Source organism: Neolamprologus multifasciatus, chromosome 20, assembly GCF_963576455.1.
Source record: "Neolamprologus multifasciatus chromosome 20, fNeoMul1.2, whole genome shotgun sequence".
Classification (NCBI taxonomy): Eukaryota; Metazoa; Chordata; class Actinopteri; order Cichliformes; family Cichlidae; genus Neolamprologus; species Neolamprologus multifasciatus.
The window spans coordinates 11,234,064-11,261,326 of record NC_140458.1 but is presented as its reverse complement, the minus strand read 5'-3'; the positions used below and the strand labels follow the sequence as shown (position 1 = coordinate 11,261,326).

Genomic DNA, 27,263 nt, shown 5'->3' with positions numbered 1-27,263 from the left:
AGTGTATTATTTAACATTATATATATATAGTTACAATGTTCCACTGAGGAGGACCACTGTGCTTTTTCTAGAAAAACGGGATCTGGATCCATCCCAGACCCACATTCAGCCACGCTCCTGCCTCCAAAGAAATTTCTTCAAAGCCAGAAGTCCATCTTTCGAACTCTTTACCTGATTTTTCATGACAAAAGTGTAAATGATGACACATAACTCCTTGAAATGAATAAGAGATACATACAGTTAGCATTTGATCTTTAATGTAACAACCGATTCAAGTCCATTATTCATCTTTACATCACCAGACTAAAACAGCCGTCCTTTCATATCACAAATGAAAAGGCAAAAGTAAAGACGGAGGCAAAAACAAAAGCAGTAAGCTGGGCGACCTCATGCAGCAACAGTCTGGCTATTTAATTCTCATGTACTGATGAGAACGACTGCTGTGACTCAACTCTAGCAATATTAATAAAAACAAACAAACAGCCCCCCCTACTTTGTCTTTGACAAATAAACAAATTTACAGAAGAAAAAATGAATTGAGACACACAGCAAGTTTCTTTGAAATAAATCCATTAAGTACACCGTTAGACAAACCAGACTATGCTAATACACGAGGATTATTATCCACAGTCAACAGTAATATTTACACTAAATTACAACTGATGGAATAATTGTGCTTGATAGTAACACCACACAGCTACACGCTAATCAGATCCCACTTCCTGTTGAGAACAACAAGGAGCAGAATAATAAACATGGTTAGATTTTTGGTAGGGATGCACCGACTGTGAACTTCTGGGCATGCCACACTTTGTTCTTGTTTGCTTTTCCTTCGTGTGCCAGGAAGACAAGCACATTTTCAATAACAGAACTGACACACCATCTTAAACATTAGGCATTGTGAAAAAAAGATCAGAAAACACTAACGTCAATAAATACATTCTTGTTTGCAGAGAAGTGAATGGTCAACAAGGCCGAGATCAGGCTGTGCCGAGGTTTGGCCGATATATCGGTGCATCCCTAATTTTGGTATATACACAATCATGAGGGAAACTCTCACACATGCTCCGCAGAGCTCAGATTTTCACTATCTACCTGACACCACACTCACTGTTGAGCATTTTAGGGCAGTTTCTTTCCACTTTTCTTTCATCGCCGTAAAACCGCAAATGAATGCATGCTCACAAAACGCACCCAGACACGAGGACAGAAGAAGGCTCAAACTGCAGGTGTGGATGAACTGTACATATAGGATGCTTGCTGTACAGTGCTACATGCAAGTAAGCGTTCGAAAGTAAAAAAAAAAAAAACATTCAAAATATTGATTCTAGTTGATGTGATACAGCCTTGTTGACACAACAGAAGCAAAATTCCTTAAAATGTGACAAAAAGCATGTAAACATGAATGACATTCTCTTAAACGAATGTTATGGCATCACGTGTTGATAAATTTCTCATTTCTACAGCAAAGCTATACAGTACACGATGATTAAGTCTCTTTGTCATATTGTTCGATTACATCTTTTTTGCGGGGAATCTAGCAACTGGTTTTTAACTTCCTGCTTGTGTTTAACCCAAGTAGTTCCCTTGGCAGATCTTTTTCACAGCGGGCATTTGAACTTGTTACAGCAGGAAAAACACAGGTTACTGATAACATTCACAAGCGTCATATGATGGGCCAAAGTGCGACACCGTGCGCAACATCAGAGGCTGGATGTATAAACTATGCGTGTGCATAAAAATCATACGTAGGCCTTTTTTACTCTCATACATAAACTGGTTATAACAACGAATGTGCGGTGAAAATGTGCAAACAAACGTTTTCTGAGAGAAAGTGAGAAAGAGCTTATAGTGCTCATTTCCAATTCTGTATTTTTATTGTGGACTACATTACAATAGGTCTACATGAGTTACAGTTCAAATTATTCTTTATGTGTCTTATGCTGGGCCTTTGGGTAGTTTATCGGTTCATTCACTGTCTGAAAAAAGCAAAAACAAGAGCACTCAGAGAGCAACCGACTAGACTAAAACTTTGATGTTTTATGGTGTTTTTATTACAATATGATAACGTTAGCCTGTCATGGTGTTACTGCAACACCATAGGGCACTGTATTGCAAAAGAAAAGTGTCCTCCATGCCCTTTCATATGAGATATTACTTGTTATAGATTCTTGAAATTTTGATCTTCATGCTAACAGTGTAGGTCAAATGCTTACCCAGGTACTTGTATCCCCAAAAGCCTTGTATATTGTTGTGAAGTTTGAAGACGAGCCATTAAAAACATTGGGTAATATAAAGTTTTTACTGATTATCAAATGTCACCTTGACCTGATTTCCACCTAAATGAAATCAGCTTGAGCTGTTATTGGTATCTACCATCACACAAAATTGAAAATAATATCTTGAAAACTGCAGCTAAACTGTTAACAGACAGACAAGCAAATGTAACCAGTTGTATATTCCCCCCCTTCAAGGGAAGAAAAACTCTTAGCGCTTCTCCAATTCAGCCAACTTTCGTCTGATTGGCTGCCTTTTGCAAATAGAAGGTTTGTCCTGATATCTCAGGTTATTATGACAGTGGGTTCCGAACTAGTTTAAAGCTGGCCTTTTTGCTAACAGGGATTATTTACACATATCTGAAACTCTGGCCATGTTTATTATGACCATCCACCATTACCTCAGGATTTATGTGACAGAAAATAACTACCAGCTACTTTCACAGAGCTTACACTTACTCTTATTATTTAATCTTTTTCTATTTACAAACAGACCTAGCTACACTAATATGAGCAGTTTAACATCTATAAAATTAAATACAAATTCGGGGTGTACTAATTTATATTGAGCTTAAAAAGTTCAATTAGGTTTCATTTACATAGTGCCCCTTCACAACTAAAGATGTGTGACTGTGCTTTATATTGTAAGGTAAAGACCCTACAATAAGAAAGACAGAACCGCAGTGAACAGATGATGCCCTCTGAGCAAGCACGTGATGACGGTGGGAAGCGTCGACTGTGTCACAGTGACTGAGATTTTATTACGTTTTATTCATCCAGCTGCAGGAACCCATAATTAAAGTAAATGGATCTCAGCTATTCTTACATTTGTGCTTTTACCTATTGTGACATATCAAAATGCTTTCTGTGAAAACCGCCTGCGACTACTTTTCAAGAAAATGTTGGGCTTTCTTTATTGTCCGCCTACTCTACATGGCAGTTACCTTTTTGTCAGTCAGTTTTACTTAAATTATTTTTAGCACTGTCATCCTGCGAGACGAGGTAGTACAGTATGATGGCAGAATGCGCAGTTTAACAGGGGAAGATAGCTGTAAGTAAAGACAGCTGTAAGTAAAAGAGAAAGCTGGTTTAGTCGAAACAAAAATTCCTGTAAATTAACAACTATTTCACACAAAAACAGTCAAACTGACACCACATTGCTGGGATTTCTAACACTGGTTTACTGAACATATAATGAACCTGTGTAATCTTTTACTGTATCTGTTACTACGTCTTGAAAAGGTGTTTACAGAAGACCATGCAGTTATTCTAACATTTTTTTAGTTTTATTTCTCTTGGTTCTCCTGCCCTCGCGTCTCTGTGGCCGTCCGCTTACCTCAGCCACACGTCCCTATTTCATCATGTCGCTTACACACCTTAATCAGGCACAGTTCACACACTTCCTCTGTTGTTCCAGCAGTGGGAAAAGAAAGAAAACCTGCAAAGAACAAAGTCCACGAAGCTGCTCACAAGCAAGAGAGTGCGGCGGCTCTCTGCCCCCGGCTGCAGAAGCTTAGTGAAAGTTACTGACGTGACACTTGACATCGTCTAAGCTCAGGACCGTTCCCTGGTCATTGTTGTTGTTATGCTTGTGCTTCTTATCGGAGCAGCGGCACAGTTTGTACTTCATTACCTGAGGGGATGAAAAGCACAGTCGCAGCAAGGTCGGTGCAGGAAAAGAAATAAGTTGCATAACGCAACAAGAAATGCTTTTAATTATTTAAATTTTCTAAATATGAGGTGTAAACACTGCTTCAAAGCCAGAAATAAAACAAAACTGTGTTGTGAAATACGGTCTCCTCTGATCACTCCTACTGATCTAATGATGGTCAGGTTTAAATACATCAAGTCCAAAGCTTTGCATATTAAAAATGACAGACTATATGGCCTCTTAAATGCCTATGTCTTACCTCATAAAGGTAGTCAAATATCTCCAGAATAGTCAGTATGCTTGCACCAATAAAAAGTCCCATCTGACCACCAATATCACCTGAAATGAAAGCATATTCATAACAAATGCATGAAGACAAAAAATGTAAGCAGTCTATGTTATATAATAGAAATGAAGCTATACCTAAAAGTCCAGCCACTTCATATGCTTTCTTCTGTTCAATAGTTTCATAATTGAGAGCTTCAAAGAAGATATCTAAAACCAGGATATTTTCCCTGTGGAGACAACATAAACAAATGAAGACACAAATCCCTCATTTTGAAGCTGCTCAATAATAATTAAGAGCACTTGAGAGATGAGATTTGAATGTTTTCTTTGTCAGTGGCTCTGAAAGGACTGGTTCGACGTTTGAAATATGATCCTGACAATGTCATCCAAGTTATCACAACACAGCTTTTGAGACAACCTTTTTCTTCTTCCTTCAGCTTCTGCCTTTGGAGGCCACATCTCACTCTATCCCAACATCCTCCAACACACCAACCCTCTGAATGTCCTCCTTCGCTATATCTCCTCTGCGCTCTTCCTGTTTTTCTCCTGTCTGACAGCTCTATCTTTAACTTCCTCTGTCCAGTATGTCCACTATCCCTCCTCTGCACATGTCTGAAGCATCTCAACTTTGTCTCTCTAAATTTATCTCCAAACTGTTCAGCCTGATATACTCATTTCTAATCTTCTCCTGGTCTCTCTTTCTGAAAATCTTGGCATCTTCAACTCAGCCACCTCCAAAGTTACTCCAGGGTAACTTTGTCTCCAAACTGATTCCTGATCCTCTCCATCCTGGTCGCTCCTGTTGACTCAACACTGGGTTTAATACAGTTTTAATCTACTCCTAGCTAGATTTCAGTGTGATAATGGGGTAATCTTGGGCACATAGCTCTCGCTGTGAAGGCAGAAGCCCCACCTACTTACTGTCTGTCTGTACAGAAATATGATCAGAAAATATCAAAATGCACAAAAGATGGTATAAGTTGATGAAAACTGAATCAAAGCAGAAATCAAACCCAGAGACACAGTTTGGTATTAGATTTTATTTCACCCCTTAAAACCATTTAGAAAGTTGTCAGTCAGCACATGTTTCTATTGATGATGGCCTCTCAGGTTGGGGTTTTCTTCCTTTTTAGGAAAACTAAAAAGGTTAGCTTCTGGACATGATTAAACAAAATAAATATCTTGAAAGAACATATTGGGCTTTTAAAAATGACATTTTTTTGTATTTTGTTAGTGAAAGTCAATGAAGTACAATAATCCTGTAATAAAATGATCATTCATCACAGGCTTTGCTTTGTGCACACAATAATGTGAGAAAACCCAAACATACTTACTTAATGTACTGCTCAGATTTGTTGTATTTTTTTGCAAGATATTTAGCAGAGGCCTTGCTGGGGATCTTGACAAAAGACAGCTCTTTGCTGTATCTGGTCATGTTGCACGGCGTCTCACACACACAGAAATCATTGTCTCTTTCCACCAGGAAATCTGGAGAGAGGAAAACCAGAGCTCAGCTTGACCTTTGAATCAGTGCGACTGCGACTTCAAGATGTCACGAGCTGATTTGCCTGCATCTGTGTGTGCACGTGTGTGTCTTTCTGATGTTTTTGGGGTATAAATCTGTGCATTCTCCTTTTTTGTGGGGAACTAATATCATAAAGACATATTAAGGTAATATCAGGTTTTGGTTAAATGTGCAGGAAATAAATGTGATGTCCTGTGAAGCGACGCAAACATGGCTCTGTTTGTGCGTGTGTTGCTGTTCTTTAAAGATTTAGAGGAGTATGAAGCCTCTTTCTTACCCAGAGCTGGGTCAGCACATTCTTTGTACAGCTCGGGGGTGCAGTAGGGGGCATCGCCTGCAGCAGCAGCAGCAACACACACTCACGTTAATGAATTTTTTCTTTGATTTCCTTCTTTGAAGTGCCTTCAGTAATTTCTCAGATCGGCGTAAGTCTGATACAACACAGAGAAAGACCGGATACCAACCAGGCATGTGCACCATGCGACAGTTGCAGTTGTCCACCAGGTAGCGCGTTTCGCAGTCAATGCGACAGGCTGTGATGCTGTAACTCTCAAAGAAGTCCGACTCCATTGGCGTCACCTTGCAGTCTCCCCAGGGTGGGGGGAGATATATCAGCTGCAATGACCACATAACGACTTAATAGTGTTTTAAATAAGAAATAAATACCAAATGAAATAAAAAGCAGGCTTCTCCTTGCAGGGAAAAGCAAGAACTAAACAACCGAATCCATTTTTTTAAATTCTACAACTGCATAAATGGGAGAGAGATTTAAAATGTCTGATGTGACCCGCGGATAATTCTAATCTATTATTCAGAGCTATGGATGTGATTTTTTTTATTAGGAATAATAAAGTAAAACACTCATTTAGTTTAAAAAAAGAGATTCTAAAGAGGCTCCAGTTTAACTTTGTTCAGTCGAAGAAAAGGGAAAGTGAAAACTGTAAACATCTGCCATAATTCACAGAATTTTTTTTTTTTTTACCAACTGTGGCTATTATTTTCAATTTCATATTTATATCAGTGTTGAAACTAAAGCTCAAGGTAAACCAGAGTATTTCTGGTTCTTCAAGTGTTTGATTTAAGATTTATAAATAGGTCTCACAAGGGAAATCTTTGTCCTACAGCAACATGATAAAGAGTAAAAATAGCACAGCTTACAATAAACAACGCAGTCAAATAAAAAGTGCCACAGAAGCCCAGTAAGTGCCTTATACTGTGAGATAGTGCAGGCATTTATATACGTTCAACAGAAACAAAACAAAACAGAAAGGTCAAAATAAAGTTAGTTAAAACCACTAAAAGTATGACTGACATTGTGTAAAAGTGATTTTATCCAAACAAAACACTGAAAAGGATCCAAAGACGCATTCTTGGTTTGTGTGTACTTTTATTTTTAATTATAGGACAAAATGTGTCTGATTGAAAGCTGATTAGTGAATCAATGAATCAATCAAATGGCAAGAAATCAGTTGGTAACCAAACTGTTTCAATCATTTGAAACCAGATTATTTCATGTCTGTTCCTCATATGGAACCTTGCTTTGCTTTGTTATAGTGAATTATTAATTGTTCAGATTTCTGAAGTCTTCCTTTGCAGAGTATGATAACGTAATAATCGATAAGAATTAATAAGCAACAGTTTGTACCCTCTGTTCCTGGCAGGAAACAAATGTCTGGAACCCGGGTGCCACTCCGAATCCGAGCTGGTCAATGAAGGACGGCTCGTCCTGACTGTGGATCTGAACTTTGACCCCCGCTTCAAACGAAGTCTCATCTGCAGGAAAACAAAACGTTTGGGATCACTGTAAAAATGAGTTTCACTAAGGATCCAAACACGCAGAAGAGTTTCAGGCTCTGAGGTATCGACGCCAACAAACACCAACACATCAATCGCACCAGTGCGACAGACAGCTATAACCCGCCACGTGAATGGGCTTCTTTTCACCTGTTTCTCCCCAGACTGGCAGGTATTCATCCTGCTGAATGTCCAGCATGAGCTCGAGGCCGTTACCCATACCTCCCTTGGTGGTGATGAGGGGAGTGCGCCCATCACCGCCAGCGTTAAAGGTGTAACACTTCCCATAGCGAGTGAAGACCTGAGTGACACAGGAAAGATATATAATTTTTTAAGCAGTTAGAGAAATGTTTCTGAGAGAAGGATTCAGGTCAATTTTGTCACAACTACACAATATTACTGGAATATACAACTGAATGGAGAATTATGGGGTACTCCACTGCACTCATTTTCCTTAAAAAACAACAACAACAACAACAAAACAAAACAAAAAAGGGTATTAAATGGAAACCCGATCTGTCTGCACAGTTGTGGGATGCTGGAAAAAAAGAGAGCCTGGAACATATAAGACTTCCACTGAGCGCTCAGAGGATAACAAGGGTTAAAAGCGGATCACCTTCTTGTGTGGTACAAACCACCAGCGCAGATGGCTCACCAACAAAAGAAAAGACAAGAATCTGTACACAGCATCAAAAAAGCTACCTCGTCTTCAGGTCATGTGTGGTATCTCTAGGGAAATGTTGGCCAATTCTAAGATGCTGCAGAGCAAACTGAACAGGCACCTGGAAACCAAGAATCTCTTTAGAGGAGAAACTTCAAAAACAGTCCTGGCTCTGAACCAGAGACTACAACCTACCCAGCAGTCTAAACAGTGCAGGCAGTGTAGGCTAGCAGATTTGAATCCCAAAACTTCTCGTGTCACAGCAAGAAGGCCCTCCGTGAACATGCTACACTTAAATATTGGATGAAAAGCTTTGACTGTCTAGAGATTTGCACAAATAGGTTCACTTTGGCACCCAGTGTGGTCTCCTGCTGCTGCAGCCCATTTGCTTCAAGGTTTAACATGTCACACATTCAAAGATGTGCATACTTTGTTTGTGACGAGCGCAAACAGTCAGGCCATTCTACTCTGACCTCTGACATCAGGAAGGCATTTATGCCTGCTGCTCACTGTATATTTTCTGTTTTGGATTAGCTTCTGTAAACTCTAGGGATGGCTACGCTGGAAAATCCCAGTAGATCAGCAGTTTCTGAAATTCTCAGATGACTCCATCTGGCACTGACCACCGGGCCACACTCAAAGTCCCTTAAATCACTTTTCTTCCCCATTTACTTTGGGCACCTTGACCATGTTTACATAGATATGCTGCCAAAGGATTGGCTGATTGAGAAGGAGCAGTCTAAGGAGGAGATGAATAGGTGTGCCCAATAAAGTGGACAGTGTGCCATAAATGGCTTAATATACAGCTTGGTGTGAATTAGAAGTGTTTATGTGATCTTTTAAACTCTACCATTTAGACCTCTAATCAACAGCAGAAAACCAGCAGTCAGTCTGCAAACAGTGTTTTGCAGACATTTGGTGCTTGGGAGAGACCGTGGGATTGTGTGAAAAGTGTCTGATAAGGTGATGGAGGCAAGGTAAATGCTAATGAAGTGGCGACATTCTTGGAAATAAAATTGCTGGTGTTGTGCCTGATCCATTGCCTTTATTTGACAATGCAATCCAAAGAAGACCTTATGATTTATGCAGATATGAATTGAGATGTACAGCCTCGTCTTTCTTGCCGGTGTGCCTTGGACAGTAAAACTTGTGTCAGAGGATTTGAGAGTGTTTTTCCACTGGGGGTCAGTGTTTGACTCGGTAAATGGTGTGTGTGTGTGTGTGTGTGTGTGTGTGTGTGTGTGTGTGTGTGTGTGTGTGTGTGTGTGTGTGTGTGTGTGTGTGTGTGTGCTGACTGTATGACTGAAATAGTATGAGAGGAAAGGAGAGAGGCAAATGTGTGACAAAAAGAGGAGAAAGAAGGAGAGTGGAAGAGAACGAGGGAGAAAGGAGGTTTTCCCGTGGGAGTGTGAGTTACACAATCAACCCAGTGAGGTGATGGAGACTGGCAGACTGGCGATTTAACATTCCCTCACATGCTCTTTATGGCACTTATAATGGACCTGATGTTACCATGGAGACCAAGCATCCTGACAAGGAAGAATACCGCCTTAATTTTAAAGGAAAGCCGAGACACAGACGTTAGACTGAACCTCTGTGAGACATCAGCAAAAGGCCATTTGACAAACAGCCTCGAGCGTGCGACGGTGAACAGACAGAAGCGTAACAATATTGAGCTTTCTCCGGCGCGGAGTTAATGTTGTATTAGTTTTTAGTGTTGTGTGAGTCACATAACCCATGCAGGCAGAGAGCAGGAGAGCAGGAGAGCAAGGAGCAATGGAGGAGCGAAGGAGGGCAGGGATGCAAAGTGAAAGAGACAGAGAAGAGGGGGGGGGGGGATTTAGCTGCTAACGCTTGAAGCTGGCTATTGTTCAGCATTATAGCACAGAATGACATATCTATGGTTAGAAAGAACAAACCAAGCAAGTAATTGTAGAGAAAGAGTTGGGATCTTGCCGAGGGCAGTTTAAACATTTAGGCCATCTATCACGTCAAGTCAGCGAGAGACTGCTGCTGGTTGCAGAAGCAGACATCAACCTGAGTGGGAGAAGAAAACAAAAAAAAAGATTCTGCACAAAAAAAGCAAATAAAAGCAACAGAATAACGTATGTCCACACCTTTAGAATTTTTCCGTCATATGCCGCAGGCTTAAATAAAAACTGATGAGGGTAAAGACGCACTTGTAGAGACTGACACCAACATCGACGCTCACCTCACACCACGACGGGCCAGATGTGCGGAGGTGAGTTGTGAACACCCAGGTGCCACAGTATGAATGGCTTCCACATGGGGCTGTCTAAAAATGGGCACCTACATTTTCATATTTACCTTCAAAACAAGCAACAGCTGGCCAGTGGGTTGGTTGTTTAAAGAAAAACAAAAGTTTTAAATTCTGGTGTATATTTCAACGTCTTTGAAGTTACTTATAAATATGTCAGTCTTAGTTGTGGAAGCTGTCTCTTAGTGTAGATTTACCGAGGTGTTGGGTTGACTTTTATGCCACATATTAACAGTTACAATGCTCATCTTTAAGGGCATATAATCCTTGTCAACCTAAAGTTTGGGCTTCATAATGCTCTAAACACTCAAATTCAGTCAGATTGTTCTATTCTCTGCTTTGTATGATGCCGAAGGAAAGGCAAAATCTCAAGCAAACAGCTCTGACTGTAAGCACAGCACCTGCTGTTCAATTCTTCCCTTTCTGCGGCGCAGCCAATGATTAGAGAGTTTGCCTAAAGGTCCTCGCTGTAGACCCCTGTGTTTAAAAATAGTTTAAATCCTTCTAAACTAACTAAACATATCGATAACATTTAAAGAAACAACACCTATGACTTCATGTCCTGAACATTTATGTATCGTGTTGACAAGATAACAAGTGAAGGTAAATTAGAGATGAGCTGCACTTTTGTGTAATACCATTTTTTTTAACCACAAGATGATGCAGAACGTTAACCAGGTAAGAAATTAAGAACATGTTCTTATTTAAAATAGGCCACATTATGGAAGTTTGCTTATGCCACTAAAAATATTATTTTTTCTTTTACCATCCTTAAGTCAAAGTTTCAGAAAGAACAGCAGCACACATCTGAAAACTATTACACACAGGAACTGGTAAAATGCTGCCTCCTAGTGGTTTTTGTTAAAATCTTCACAGGGTAACTACAAAAGTAACTTTTAAAGGCAAGAGAAGTGAGCTAAAACACCTCGTTTAACACTAAACTGAGGAGCTAGACGAAGGCCCACCAAAAGATAAGTAAGGATTATTTTGGATTTTAAATCATGCAGAATTATACTGATGTAAAATTACTGTGGTGACATTAATGGTCATACAGCTGTATTAAAAGAGACCATTCACTCCACAATCAAATATACTGTTTTTAAAAACAATACGAAATATGCATACAACAGTACATATCTGATTTGGAGGTAAAATGTTACTTCAAACTGTCAAAGTAAATCACGTCTTCCACCTCACTCACCCCACCACTCGCTAACATATTATATATTTATGTATAATAATTACCATGTTCACTCTCAGTTTTACACAAAATACAGCTATTTAGTTATAAACCAAACTGCACTGTAGCACAAGCTGGCAATCTCAAACCTTTCATCATAAAGGGAATCCCTCCAACATTTGTTGGGATATTTGACCCATCACAAAAGTTAATTTAATAATGCTGCATGAAAAACCGAGAGAACATCAAAATCAGCAGGAATCCTGTGGGGATTTTAAAAGTTTCATGGCAATACTTCTGATAAATGTTGAAGTATTTCAGTGAACCAACTGACAGACCAACACCATCCCTTGAGCCCTGGTGTCACCGCAGGTAGAAATCATCCAGTAAACATAGCACTACCCAGCCTCTCTTTTCCCCATTTACTCCCAGCCTTCTGTAATTGCTCTTTGCTGCACACTATTGATCACAGGTACACACTGTGGACCCTGACAGATTGTCAAACATGTGTAAGAGTGGAAAGGCTCTGTCAGATCATAAGGTGACTGAATTTCATAAATAAAATCAATCATGACAAAAATGTTAAACCCGTGTGTATGACAGGTGCACGATTGTTCATAGGCGGCTCGATCAATACGCAGATCTGAGTTGATGTCAGGTAACTGGTGTTCTTTGCTTCTGGTTGAATAGTTGTGACAGAGGTGGTAGGAATAAAAACATGAACCATGTATAATGCACAAAGTCTGCACGGCACACTGTTATGATGAATAAATAAATGATCGTGCACATGTGTAAAAGGTTTTCTGCAGCACAAATTATACGCTGCATGAGGAATAATGAGTGTTACAACAGAGAAGGACTTTAATTATGACACATACATGACTGTCACACCCTTTTGTCACTACTTAGAGGTACTTCAAACAACAAATCAATGCCCTTTTTTCCACAGAATTGAATGCATTACTTACCAACTGCAGTTTACACACACACACTATCTTCACAGCTCTGATCAATAAAACTGTCACTCACACACAATTTCCCATGTATTGAAAAGCACTCAACAGAGCTCTGCAGTAATTAATCATTATGCACATAATCATGAATATCTGTTTCTATAGCTATCAAAAGTTGAAGGAATCTCTAAATCGCAAATCCCTGCACTTTGCCATCCATTTAGAGAGGTCTTAATACAGTCTTGCAGTGTGCAAGCAGCTAAAAGACGTCTCGGCAGGCTAAGTTCAATCCATTAGTGCTCTGTTGTTTTATGGGGATGTTTTCAAAGACTTTAAAGCCGTCTCTGTAAAGTGCAAACACTTTCACTGTTATTATGCTGTTATAGCCACCACTGGGGGAAAAAAGCTATTTAAATGGAATGGTGAGCAGACAGTAGTCCACAGTGACCAGGGCTGACAAAAATAAAAATTAAAAATTAAAAAAGGGAAATCATTCACGGTTATTGCTGCCTATTGTGCATTTACAACATAACTCAGGATTGTAATCTGATGAGGACTTCAGGTGACCTGGAAAAAGTGGGAAGTTTCACACCATGCTGCTTTCCTTCATACATGGATGAACTTATTAATAAGAAAACAAGAGTCTGCAGTCATACAGCCTCTGGCAGCCTACTGTAGTCAGAGTTCTGCTTTAAGCTAAATGCTAACATACTCATATGTTACAATGCTAAAACGTTGATGTTAGCATAATATTTACATAAAGTGCATCTTAGGTTAATATTACAATTATCTGGTTTACACCCATAAAGCTTGTACATACATGTCAGGAATGACCATGAAATCAAATTATTTACAGTTTATGCAGTTTTTTTTTTTATTAAATATATATTTTTACTGATACCTGGTGATGTAATGCAGTACTCTGCCACTACAATGACTGGTGCTATGAATGCATCTAAACAACTAGAAAATGGGAGAACTACAGTCAACCCCCCCGTAACTCCAAATTATTTGCGGAAAATACTCCTATTCGTTTTTTTGGGGGCGGGGGTAGAGCATTTCTAAAATATTCGCTAATTATTTTCATTTTATTTTCGTGAGGGTCTAAAGTATTTGCAGATTTCAGCTATTCACGGGCAGTTGTGGTCCCTAACCCCCACGAACTCTCTGAATACCGGGGGTGGACTGTATAACCTGCCATGGTTGCTGGACTGGTTCAGTGTCATTGGTACTGTATAAAGCACACTGCTGCTTGTAGTCTTCGATCACAGGCTCAGAATCTGCTGGTTGTTCCGCGTATACAATTGAAGACTAGGGGAGACGGAGCTTTTCAGTCGGTGGTGCCAAAGCTTTGGAACAGTCTCCCATTACAATTATGTTTATTTCAATTTCCTTTTATTGTGATACTTTTAATTATTTTAATTTATTCTGTTTCTTACCGTGTTTTTATATATTTTTACTATCATTTATGTAAAGCACTTTGTGACCACTTGTCTGTGAAAGGCACTCTATAAATAAACATTACTTACTTCCTTTCTACGGCTATGAAAAAGTCTCTCTGCAGAGGTGTGGTACAATATTCAAAGCACAGTCAAAAAGTGGCCAGTGAATATGAAACTGTATTTTGGCTTGAAAAGTCAATCGCCAATACAAATGTAAACATGTTCCTCTGCGTTTTGTTGTTCATTGCAAAAAAGTTAAAATATATAGAATCTAAGTTTCTTTTCCTTTGAACTGCTTTTATCTGTTGCTCATACTGAGGCTGCTGGCGTGCAGTTGGCTCAGGTGGATATCTTTAGACACTTTGTTACTTTCTTTTAAATGTCCATGTTCAGTTAGATGAAGGTGATTTAAGAGCCTGATTAGGTTTGTCATTACAAACATTTTCATGGTATCTAAAAGATACATGGTATCATGTATCTTTCCTCATTGTGAGGCCCTTTCACACTAATGAGCATGTGGGCTATAAGTTTGTGTGAAAGTATTTGCCTGCACTGCTCTGCGCATATTGTGCATGCATGAAATAGAGTGGCTCATAATCAGGCATACAGCTAACCGACAGGTTATGGGTGAGGGCCGAGAACGCTGCAAAACAGCTGATTCTGGTCTCTGGCTGGTCAGTTTGTGCATCTCAAACTACATGTGTTAAGGAATTCTTTGGTGTTAGTTCCTATTAAAATTTTATCCTTCATGACACTGAACTGGGTGTAAATTTTTTTTAAACTTTTTCTCCTAATTTATATTTTGGATGAATGAGGTGAAGTTTGGAATCAAAATCAACCTTTGGATAGGTGACTACATGTAAGGCACGCACCATCTGTGAAGATCTTGAAGCATCGACTCTGTGTTATCTGGCAAAAATCTTGGCATTTTTCAGTTTTATGACCATTTGAAAGAACACGTACAGCTTCTGTGTTTGAGCAACTACAAATTCAATCAACAAAATTGATTAAAAATATGTATATTGTTCTTGCTACAATGCAGGTGTTCTTCCTTTGGTTCTTTGAGGGAGGTTTAAGCTGGTAAAACTCTGACATTGCACCACATTTATTACTTTTACATTTAATAGTGATCCATCCACTATTATTTGAGTTTTTCTTTGATCTTTAAACAAAACCCAAAAGCCCAGGAGCGTGATTATTCAATGAGAATACAGCGTGTGTTAAAAATCAAAGGAAAATAGTGATGTTATGTACCAATAAAGAGTGCTGGCTTTTGTGTCCTGCACAGGTGATTTATTACGCTTTACACTCTCAAAGATGTGCGTGATCTTAAAGTCTGAGCGCGCCTGCTAGCTGCACACAGGTTAAATTAATTCGAGAATAAAAGCATCAGAGCCAAACCAAACACTCCTCTGCTCTGTTTTGAATGAATAGCTGACTCACCACACTAATAACCAGTCTTGGGTTGAAAAGAAAGCTACTCCAAAGACAAAATAAAATATAGGCAGGGGATTGAAAGCCAGAGGCACGGTGGAGCTTGGGTGTTTGTGTGTGTAATAATGATGCCCAGAATATAGAATCAGACCCTGAGTCACTGGTTGTCAAAATAAAGAAGTAAAGATGAGAGGCAAACAAGAAAAGGTAGAGAAGAACCACAGGGCTCCTCGGGGGAGTACAGATAACTAAAGGCTTCATAGAGAAAAGTTTTTTTCTTAATTAGGGAGAAAAGACCAAAGACTATCCTGCGCTACTGAGATACCCACTTTGTGGATCTTCCATCTTTGTACCTGTAGTCTCAGTGTGGTCAGAAAAAAAAAACACTACAAGAAACACACTTATCCTCACCACATTTTGATTTGTACTTTCAGCAGCAGTAATGTGAAGGCTGTACGACAGTTTCTCCATCTCTTTGGTGGAGACTGAAAACTGAAAACAACTAGTAGATTGTGTCAGCCTCTGCATCAGAAATAGTATATATATATAAAAGAATTAGTATAGTGCTAATATTTAACCTCAAACATCAAGTATCAGCATGAGTATTGTCATTGTGAGCAAAATACAGGTGTGAGTCACGGAGCTGCTGACAAGGCCAACATGACTCTACGACTTATTCACAGTCTACAAATCAAGACCCACACCAGACGTCTGTCACTGCTGTGGTTATTTAAGATGGCAAATCTGTGTTTTTCAGTAGTTTAAAGAAAAATCCTGAGATTGAAACATCAAGCAGTTCAATAAATCCTCATATGAGAGCTGGCTTGTCTGAGGATCAATCTGTTCTCATACTTTCTGATTCAAGTCCCTTTTGTTTCCATTTATTCTTTAAAAATAGGCCACAATTAGGTGTACAAAGATTCTCATAATCCCCCATTTGGTTCATATCTTTTATTTTTTTATGAGGTGGGTGAATAGGGTGAATCATCCCGTTCTGTTCATGATCCAATCATGACCATCTGATCCTTCCGGCACAGAAAAAAAAGATATTCAAATGGATTTCCAGCACACTCTTTATCAGAAGGATGGTTAATCGCCACATTTTTCACCAATGTGGCATGCTTTAACCAGTTATTAAATACCACCACTCCAAATTTACCTTAACAACCTAATTTTACAACAATACAAAATACGCTCTAAGTAAAAAAGGCTAAACAATTATTTAAATACCAGCACAAAGCTTGATAATAAGCCTCAGACCTAGAGACAAAACACAGCGTCCTTGGGAAAAAAAAGTCTATTCCCCGATAGGCCGATAGCTTCTATCCGGTTGTGATGACGTATGAACCGTGCTTCCGGGTCCAAACTACACTGCGTTCATTAAGGCTGTTGTCTTTATAATGTGTTTTAATGCTTGGTGTCTTGTTCTATTTGATCTGAAGAAGCTCCTAAAAATAGTCGGTGATCACTGACGGCCTCTCTGGATTTTTATTACCACTATTCATCATCAGCAGGTTTCAAAACTCAGTTAACTAAGTTAGTGTTAGTAGTCTTCTTCTTCTTGTCCTTTAGCAGGCAACCAGCGGCGGTGGTTGGCCGCGCAACCAGTACGCTGCTGTAGGTGCCGCAGGTTCTCTTGCTTGACCAACGATTATCTTCCACGCTTTTCGATCTAAGGCAATGGTTCTTGCCTGCTCGAGGTCAAGTCGAAGGGCCTTCAAATCATCCTGGATTTGTTTAATCCATGTCTTTTTTGGTGCATTTCGATGCACCCTCCAATCGGTGGGGCGGGTCAACCAGAGTAGGCCATGGGGAGTCGGCCGCGCTGGATTAGGTCGCCGATCGTTGGTTGGCTGCCGCAGCTGGTGAGGATGGTGTCATTCGAATGACGGTCGCGAAGGGAAACGCAGAGAATGCATCTAAGGCAACGCATTTGGAAAACTTCGAGCTTGCTCAGGCCATGTTTGAGCATTGTCCACGTCTCCGTGCTATAAAGTAGAATGGGCAGGATCAGGGTTCGGTAAAGGCGGATCTTTGTCGCCAATGAGATGTTGTTCTTCTTCCAAATGCACCAGCGCAGGGAAGCGAACGCTGCCGCCGCCTGCCCAATTCTGGAGCGTATCTCCGCTGATGATGCCACTTTCTTCTCCTCAACGAGGGACCCCAGATATTTAAATTGTTGGACTTGTTTGATCTGCACACCGTTGAGGTGGACGATCGCTGGTGAGCCGTCGGTGGTCAGGACTTTGGTCTTCTCTGCGTTAATCTTGAGGCCGTACGGTTTGGAGTGCCGGGCGATGTCATAGAGGATGTGAGTCGCCTCAGTGTCGTCTTCAGCAAAAATGGCGCTATCGTCAGCGAACATTAGTGTTAGTAGTATTAATTATTAAGGTTATTTTTTTTTCAACTTTAATTTTTATTAGTTTTAGTTAACATTGAAATATTAAGGTTATTTTTATAGGACATCTGGAAATGAATACAGAGCCGTTTACTTGCTGAGAACGTGGTATATTGAGTGTTACAAAACTGGGATTACACAGACGTGATTTGATGCTTGCCAAGCATACACGATTTTAGTTTTGTTAGCTACTGAGTGAAATGTGATAGTAAACCATTAAACAAGAGAAGCTACACCGTCTCCTAGATTTTTCCCCCTCACATTAATATTAGCATTTATTCTGAATAGTGGACCTCTTCCACCCAAGGTTAGGTTTATATCTAACGTTTAAGATAAGAAATAATAAAATATATGTTATTTATTCTGAAAGTTAAGAATTAGATTAGATTATTAGATTAGATTAGAATTAGAACAAAACCTAATACAATTTAAAATATGTAGCGAAATAACATAGCTTTATAAGGTAAATAAATTAATTTAGATTAGTAATGTTTGGGTAATGCTAGGAAATAATTAAAAAAGTATCCAATTGAAAAAAAAATCCATTAGAATTCATCATTCATTTTAGCATGTGTCCAGAAAATTCAGAAAAAAAGTTTGTTGGGGATTCTTTTCAAGAATTACTGGCTGTACCTAAAAGGTTTAATTTTGGTCTTTTCAAGGCATTTGGTGACAAGAACAATAAAACTCACTACATGGCTGAACTATCAGGAGACTAACACTCTATCAACATTGCATTATTGACAAAAAAAAAAAAAGAAAAAAAAAAAAGAATAAAAATGTCATATCCAGTGCATCGATTGGCAGACACCTTGAGATGGTACCGGCTAAGAGAAAAGCTGTGTATGATGAACACTGTGTATGTTGTTTTAGACAAAAGTCCTCCTGACAGCTGTTAACAAAAGTTTTTCAGTGCTTGTAAAAATGAGTGTTTACCAGTTTAAATGTCAGAATTTAATGCATGTAGGAAACCATCATCTGTCTCTCGCCTTCCTCACCAGCTACATGAAATACTATTAAACCTCCCCCACTGCTGTGAGGGGAGTTTTTATCGATCATATTTGGAAATTTATCCACTAGCTCCCACACGATAAAAATATTTCTTTCCCTCCTTTATTTCATTCCTCCCTGGACTGCAGAGCTCTTCCATGGTTCCCTTGTGTCTCTTGAACTATGATGTTCTTTCCCCTGTGGACTTCACTCCATCTCCTGCCGCACTTCCCCACCCACCATTGCTTCATTTGATGAATATTTCACAGGCCAGTAGAGACAGTCGTCCTCCTCTCTCATCCTATTCCCAGACACTACTCAGCTCTCAGTACCTATCACCTTCAGAGACGATAACATCCTAGCGCTGGGTAAGTGGCACCTCAGGAGTCAGCTGGGTTTCTGGGAGCATGCCATATGAAGAAAAATGGAATTGTGTATTAACTTAAGCTCTATACGCCTATCTAAAACCATCTAAAACCTGACCTTAGGTTTTAGATGGGATTTAGGCTAAAGCTGGCAGATATTACAAAACAAAACGGCAACACCCATCAGGTGCGAAGAGGAAAAGGACCCGCATGGGCGCACCATGATACTGTCCAGTGGTGGAAGAATTATTTAAAGCTATTTATACCAGAGCACAACAACACCTAAAATACTCCAGTACTACAGTAGTGAAAGCAGCCAAGTGTACTTATATAGATAGATCAATACCAGTGATGCAAATGATTCATTAAGCAATTAATCATTTTTTATAATCACTAAAAAAAACTAAGCTGCACATTCACAGGGTCCAATTTATAAGGATTTAAGAAAGGATTCTCTTTTTGTTGCTTATTTACTTAATCCCTTGTTTGATTAATCCCTTGGGTCCCTTTTGACAAATTTCAATATAAAAAAAACAATAAATTAAAAATGATAAGTGATGAACAGAATTTTGCAGTTCTTTCTGATCATTAAGTTTTAACTCCTTTACATGTTTCAGAACAAGGATTCTGAACCTAGAGAGACACACCAATGGTCACAATTTCAAATTCCAGCATCACCTTGTTCTCAAGTTCTGAAGTTCACAAGATTTTCAGAAAAATTTGACTTCTGACTACGAGGTCATCGAGATTCGAACACGCTCAAGTTTTTTAGTAAGGTAAGGTGAATGTAAAAACCTAATAAAGTAGTTAAAAATCAATACAGTGTCAGTACTTAAAATGACTAAGTTGTCTGGCCAATAAATAAATCAATAAATACAGTATAGGTTTAACCTTCCAAAGGTTTAACCTACAATATAGAACCTTTACAGATTTTCTTCCAGCTTCTAAAAAGTAAGTATTTCTGTATTTTCTGTGTAAAGTTAATATGTAGGTTTTAGACTGTAGGTCTCCTCTTTAGAACAACTCGTAAAGGGCTTGTAAAGGCGGACTGCGTGGCTCGATGGTAGATTTTATACACCTGTGGCAAACAGACTAAAACACCTCAAAGATTAACAGATGTGTTGTATTCAATATGCACCTGCATATTTGCAGATGCAACTAGGGGTAACTGAAACAGGTGTCTTCACATAGTTTGCCCAGCAGAATGGCTCCGTTGTTTACAGTACTCTCACCACTGTCTGCAGCATTGGCAATAGAGTAAAGTTCAGAGCTCAGCAGGTAAAGGTGCAGAGTCAAGTGACGACTTCGTGGTAAGCTGCAACCTAGTTTTTGCAATATGGTGCAGAAAAGTTGGTGCAGAAAAAAATGACTCAATCATTTTCTGTTTTTAATATAACTAACACGCATGTATACATTTGTTTATATGTAAGAACACTGGACAAAATGTTAATATGTAACATGCAAGATTGTGTTTCCTAAAACTTTAAAACTTCTAGATTAACATGATAAACCAGAGTTTATTTATCCATCTTAGTGTATTTTCTATAAATTTCTAACTTGAAGATGTCAAACTGCATCTGTTCTTTGAAGTATTGTTTGGCAACAATGTAAACAAATACTTGTAGCTGATTTGTAACTAATAAAAGTAATGAAAATTCCACCAGGTTTGCATGAAATCATTGATGACAGTTTAGAGTACACACCATTATCGTCAGAGGCTAAAGACAGAAAACCCAAAAAGTTTATTTAAAAGGATTTTGGGGCAAAATAGAGCAGTTTTATTTGCAGTTTATGTAGACTAGTCAGTAAACTACATTTTTCAGGCAGTTTTTTTTTCAGGTTAGATATGACGTTGAAAGGTCCCCAACTGACCAGGAGACACAATATCAAAAGATTCAGGCCTAAACAAAAATTTTGTATTTCTCAGGCTCACATTGCTTATTTTTCGTCATTTTATTAATGAAATTATTAATCAAAAATGAAGAAACAAAAGAAAATAACAGACAGGCGGAAAACAATAAAGTAATATCAGAGGGTGGCACCAGTCTGTCAATGTCATTTAGATAGATGTGGCACAGTGGGATCCAAATCAGTGGAGAATTAAAGAGAGACCCTTCTTGTGAAAAAACAAAGGAGAATCACAACAAAACAACATAATAGCTGATCAAGAGGCGACAGAAGAGCCTACAGGCTGCAGTTTTTCCTCTGAGGAAAACTAATTGTTGTTTTAATGCGATCGCTGGTCTCTATGGTGGATGGACTTGGAAATGCACAACACACTGAGAGGAAATAACACCCCGGGGAAGACTGCATATAATTCCTCCCTCCTATGCCTGCTTTTCACTGAAATGAAGACAGAGGGAGATTTCTGTTGAAAGGCTTTTTTAAATGACTACTGAAAAATGACGCTTCCACATTCCTCCAGAGTGCCGGCTTCTCGGTGAATAATGGAAATGATCTTGTGAATTTGGATGGGAGACATAAATGTCTTAGAGTTGCCGGTTCACATTCATTCAGAGCTGTTAAATTTTCAGTTGAAGCTCTCACAGTTAGCAGAAACTCTCTCATTCTCCCCCCAAGTGAGCAAAGGAGAGCAAAGTGAGACCGTAAATAGCTGTACAAAAGGGCTGATACATTCGATATGAGCCAGTTACAGGATGTATTTATACAGTTCATTTTTATAATGCACTTATATTAGATTAAATAGCTATATGGCAGCTTAAAAGTACTTGCACTGCTCGCAAACTGTGACATGCAGCATTAATCTCTGCTTTGTTGTGCCCCTTCTCTCCCTCCCTCGATGCTTCAGATCCATATGGGATGTTAAAACCTCCTCTGCCTGCCTTTTCTCTCAATCATCATTGTCGCCTACAAATCTCCTGCCTACAAATCCTGTGTCAGCCATGTGCAGAGCCCACGCTCGCTCTCTGCTGAGGGGAAAAACTGCCAGGCAGCCGGAGAGGCCATCACTGTAGCAGCAAGCTTCGCTGTAACTCCAGCGTGCGCTGCCCTCTCATCCGCCACAGCTGAGTAAACATCGGGGGATAAACAGCCAGAGGGGCAGAGGCCTTACTACAGCTGAGGGCAGTTTAGTTTGCACACAGCACAGTGGGGTTAACTAGGATTAAATCATCATGTGTCAAGTGTGTCTATGTGTCTTCATTCGTCATGTACTTTAATATATCAGCACAATGTAAGAGAAACTATGAATAAAAGACTCATGGAGCGACAAAAAAGAAGGGATACTGTCGACTTACATGAGAACAAGCAAGGTGATAACGGATGAGACATTTGAACGTGACGTGGTGGATGTGCAGGATATATAGTGTAGTAATTAGAATATAAAGAGTGACAGCACACTGGGGGACCAAACAGAAAAAAAAAGAAATTTTAATGAACCAATTTTTGTGGCTCGAATGAAGGTCTGTGTAAAGGATTGTGATAGCCTGATGAAAGAAACCTACCATCAGCTTCTTTGAACTTCTCCTCAGACTACAGTAAAGCCTCCCTTACACACAGAGAGGGGTCAATGTTGGGAACCGTTTTCCTTGATTTGGTCCTAAATGACATCAGGTTTGGGTGATGCAGGCTTCATGGTGCACTTTAACTCTTAACCAAAGCATCACCTAAAGGCTTTTACACTGATGGATTTCTGATGCATATTCCAACCCACTATACTATATTTCCCATAACTGTGGTCACTGTGACTCTGTGGATACTGGTAACTCTTAAATGCACAATCAGTAACAAATTTGTGCACCTGAGAATTTGTAATTGATAAGATATGCCAATGAATCTTTTAAGAGTCCAAATTGGATTACAGAATGTATTTATATGGACACAGGCACAGAAACATTGCCTACTGGTTTGTCAAAGTCAGCTTTTCAAGCTTTGACCCGTGATTGTATTTGGAAACTTGCTTGGTTAGCAAACTGGGTTAGCAGGCTGCGTCAACAGACGTAGATATCTGCTAATTAGTGCAAAGCCACTCACTAAAACTAGAACACAGACTCCTTTGTCGATTTGTCAACACAATTAGATGCACAGCAAGCTGTATTGCTTTTCAGATAATTAAATTTAAAAAGGCACAAACATGACGCACACGGTCAACAGGTCCATGCTCAGTGACTTGAATTAGCTCAGGCGAACCTTAGCAGAGTGCCTGCCAGTCAAAGCAAACGTGCAGTCCACATTAAAAACTTTTAATTATTGTCACAAAGGCTGAAATTAACTATAAAAAAAACAAAATAATTTTCTGTATCAGGCTTTAAACGTGTGTATTTCATCTGTAATGATGAAAAAACATGGTAGTCTATGAGAAATGACTCACTCGTTACTTGTCGTTGTCGTCCTTGTCTCAGAAGATTATCTCAGGAGAGTCAGAGAAACAAAGTCTTTTAGGACTTTTTAGTACATCATCTACGTAACTCGGCCTGTGGATTGCTTACAATTAATGTAATCATTATTTATTTATTTTTTAATCCCTATATCTATTTTTATTTACTAGCTTTGGTGGCACAACGTTAGTTACGTGCTCACATATTATTTCTATGCCCATATCTCCCATGTTTTGTCTTACATTGAAGCAGTCTAAATGTTCTGTACAGTGCCACAGCCCACATGGGTCTCTGTGAATTGAGCTGGAGTGGAGCCTAATAATGACGGGTCATTTCTGTAGAGTTTAAATTAGTCTCCAGAGTCAAATGACAGCGTGTCTGTCTGCCTGCTAAGCCCGAGACAAAAGGTTAGCTGTGAATTAGGAATGATTAGCTATAATAGGACATATACCACTACCAATATTGGGTGGACATTTATCGATAGGTACAGTGTGTGTGGCTATATGTCAGACTGCCTGTTTCTTTTGAATGTTTAAATTTGCATGCAAGCCTCTTTCATGCGTGTCTAATAGTGAGCTGTAATCACCTTCCAACAGGAATGGGGTGGGATGGAGGGGGGGTTCATTTCACAAAGCCAAAAGGCTGTCACAGTGCATTTAACCTGACACCTGACTTGAACTTAGTAATGGCCTCGGAAAGCTGTTGAGATTGCATGTTTCACTTCGCACATACATCCCAGCTCCTCACATAATTTACCCCGACTTAAATCGATACTGTCTTTGCCTGTTTAATGAAATTTCATGCCGTGCTTAAGCTAGTCTCAGTAGTTTTTTTTTTTTTTTTTTTTTTTAAATCAAAATCTAACACGGTTTCCACGAGCACGATCACTTACTCCACTGCAATGCTGGGGCACAGTGATGCCTTTGTGATCCTGTCATGTGATGTGAAAACTTAACTAAATTTCACATTAAGAAATGCTGTGTGTGCAACATGCAGTCAGACAGCTTCCTAGGAAAAAACCCAGCATATAAATAAATCACACAGTTTGTTCCTGGGTGGGACGAGGATGGTATAGACATATGGTAACAGTATATCAGAGGGCAACAGTGCATATCCATGCATAGACACGTAATGGAGATATACAGACGGGTGATGCGTGACATATATATTCCTGCTGGATGCCTCTCGTAAAACATAGTTCAGTTGCACAATAAAGTACTCATCAGTTTATTTTAGGAATTGAGCCATGATTCAACATCTGAGTGGCTGTAATGAAAACGTTGAGCTCCTCGAGGGGGTGAATTGGGAACAGCTTGTACAGGAGATATTCTCTATGAGGTAAGGTGGACAGCAGTCATTGCAGTCAGTCTCGATCTTTTGCTCACAGGCCAATTTGTTCACCGGGACTGCATCGCATCTGCTGAGAAGGAGGAAACCATCACCCTCATTAATAAGAAAACATCAAAAGACAGATAGAGGCACTCCTGGAGAAGAGCACCTCTCTGCGGCTGTGCTGCTAACAAGCCCCTCTTTTATCAAACGTCTTTGATTTTGCAATTCCCAAAATACCACCCAGCGAAGGTGGGACGAACAACGATTAATGAATGCATTTATTACTTCTGTCACGTTATGGTGCAGTTTAGAGGGCGGGAAAACAGTCAGGAGGGAGAAAAGGCCCTGCAGCTGTACCCCTGGAGTGAACCTCCTCCATGTGACAAATTTCACAGTCTGTTGAGAGAAATCCGCTGAGGCTTTATGTTCCTTTTTCACTAGTACCTACTCGGTCGGCTCGCCATAGCTTGGCACCGTTTCCGGGTTTTTCTTTCCTAACATTTACTCTGCCAGGGTTCCAAACAATCCGGGTCGATCCGAAAATGTGACGTCAACAGACTGCATGCCACTGATTGGCTGGTCAGTGGCATCGTTTGGCAAGTCATGAGTATGTCCCCACGCCACTTTTGAAACCTGGCAACGAGGAAAAGGGCTACTAAAAACTAGATATGGCACGATACCACTTTTTAATGTCTGATACCGATTCCGATATCATAAATTTGGATATCTGCCAATACCGATATGAATCTGATATAGCGTATTTTGTAATCAATAAAACTGTTTTTTTTCTAAATATCTTGCTGCATTTTGTATAAGTTCATACTCAAGTTTTAAAAAACAAGAGAGCTATTCTGTTGTACCTGTATGCAAAAAATACACTCCACCCAAAACATTTTATAGTTCAGCAACACTGATCAATCTAATAAATTTAAACCTACACCATCCTTCCTATTCTGGTATTTTAAGAGTACTTACCTACCTAACTAATAGGGTTGCCAACTCCCAGCAAAAATATTAGGGAACCACAGCCCACCCATAATCGATGTAATCAACTTTAATTTAATCTATGTGTAAAACAAATGCACAGAAATCATTTATTTTTCTACAATATTTAAATAGATTCAACATCTTTCTTCAACAGAATTGCAGACTGCACAGATGGTACCTTCCCAAAGGAAAAAGTACTATAGCTTACTAGGTATATTAGACTTATTAGTTACTATATACAATAATGGATTTCTATACATTTAATCAGAAGACCACTTTTGTTGTAAGATTCAGATAAGTTTTTAAATGACATAACAAAGAAAAATATTTCTTTGTGCCCCCCTTTCCCAGTTAATGCCCAACCTGGCCCCTGACAAAACTTTGCCAGCCTTCAGCTAAGTTGAAAAGGATCCTGGTGTTATTTGTCTCTCAGAAACAGTTCATAACTTCCCTTCAACTCATTCATGTCACCTAAAAGGTAAACCTGTTTCTCCATCACCTGCTCAGCTCTGATGATTTAGTAAGGACATCTCCTAGTTTCATCTTCATGTTTCCCTCTCACCACATATCCAAATGGATATTGTGACCAGCAGCTTTTACAGCCGTGGCTCCAGCAAACCTCAGCTGATACTAGAAAGTAATATTAAATACATTCTAACAACAGCTTATCGCGCTTAAACGTGCTACTGTTGTTTATCCGCTGGTCTCCTCTTTCTATGCAAAGTGGGCAATAAACAAACAAGAATGCCGATCAGCTGATCATTGATCAGTTTCATGTTTGAAGTAATAACAGGAGAGGAAGGGGGAGTGAATGAGAGAAGTAGATGCAACTGCGCAGGAAAGACAGAATAACTCCAGCTTTGTGTCTATTTTTTTAATTCCAGCTGAAGTACCAGACAAATCGCTTCCTTTGCACCTCAATATGGAACTCCGATGGCCAGTCCAGCTGTGGCTCAATATATCAGTTGTTAAGCTTAACGTGGAAATACTATGCAAACATTCAGGGATGAACTTACACATTGCTTTACTTCTCTGGGATAGTTTTCGCCAAGATGAAATGCCGCGGTTAGGAAGCATGTAGCGAGGCTCCAAATGCTCCAACAGACCGCCTCCAGGTCTTGCAGACAACAGCCGCTCTATCACATGACACATACTGCTCCGATGCACCGAGCTGGGTTACGCCAAGTAGTGCATTTTGTGAGGTGATTTTGTGATACTTCGGATCGGATTACATTTTGTATTTCTCTCCGATATCCGATCCAGTAATTTAGGTCAGTATCGGACCGATACCGATACCGATACGTAATATCGGATCGGTCCAGCTCTATCAGAAACAATGGTGCGATTCCAGAGTCTGGAGAAAAGCCAGAGA

At 39.5% G+C, this 27,263-nt stretch overlaps 1 protein-coding gene across 2 annotated transcripts in view; it reads right to left on the bottom strand.

The window, feature by feature from the left end:
- Positions 1-240: 240 nt before the first annotated feature.
- The window catches only part of LOC146494486 (acid-sensing ion channel 1-like), a 70,475-nt gene continuing 43,452 nt past the window's right edge, over positions 241-27,263 (bottom strand). The window contains exons 3-10 of one of the 2 annotated variants that reach the window (XM_085145267.1): positions 7,685-7,835; positions 7,386-7,513; positions 6,205-6,355; positions 6,018-6,074; positions 5,550-5,703; positions 4,351-4,442; positions 4,187-4,266; positions 241-3,909 (exon numbers count right to left, since the gene is read on the bottom strand). In XM_085145267.1, coding sequence (XP_085001393.1) covers positions 3,790-3,909; positions 4,187-4,266; positions 4,351-4,442; positions 5,550-5,703; positions 6,018-6,074; positions 6,205-6,355; positions 7,386-7,513; positions 7,685-7,835 — 933 coding nt within the window. In that variant the 3' untranslated portion in view covers positions 241-3,789. Of the gene's footprint in view, positions 3,910-4,186; positions 4,443-5,549; positions 5,704-6,017; positions 6,075-6,204; positions 6,356-7,385; positions 7,514-7,684; positions 7,836-27,263 lie in introns of both variants that reach the window. The other variant, XM_085145266.1, reaches the window with a different exon arrangement.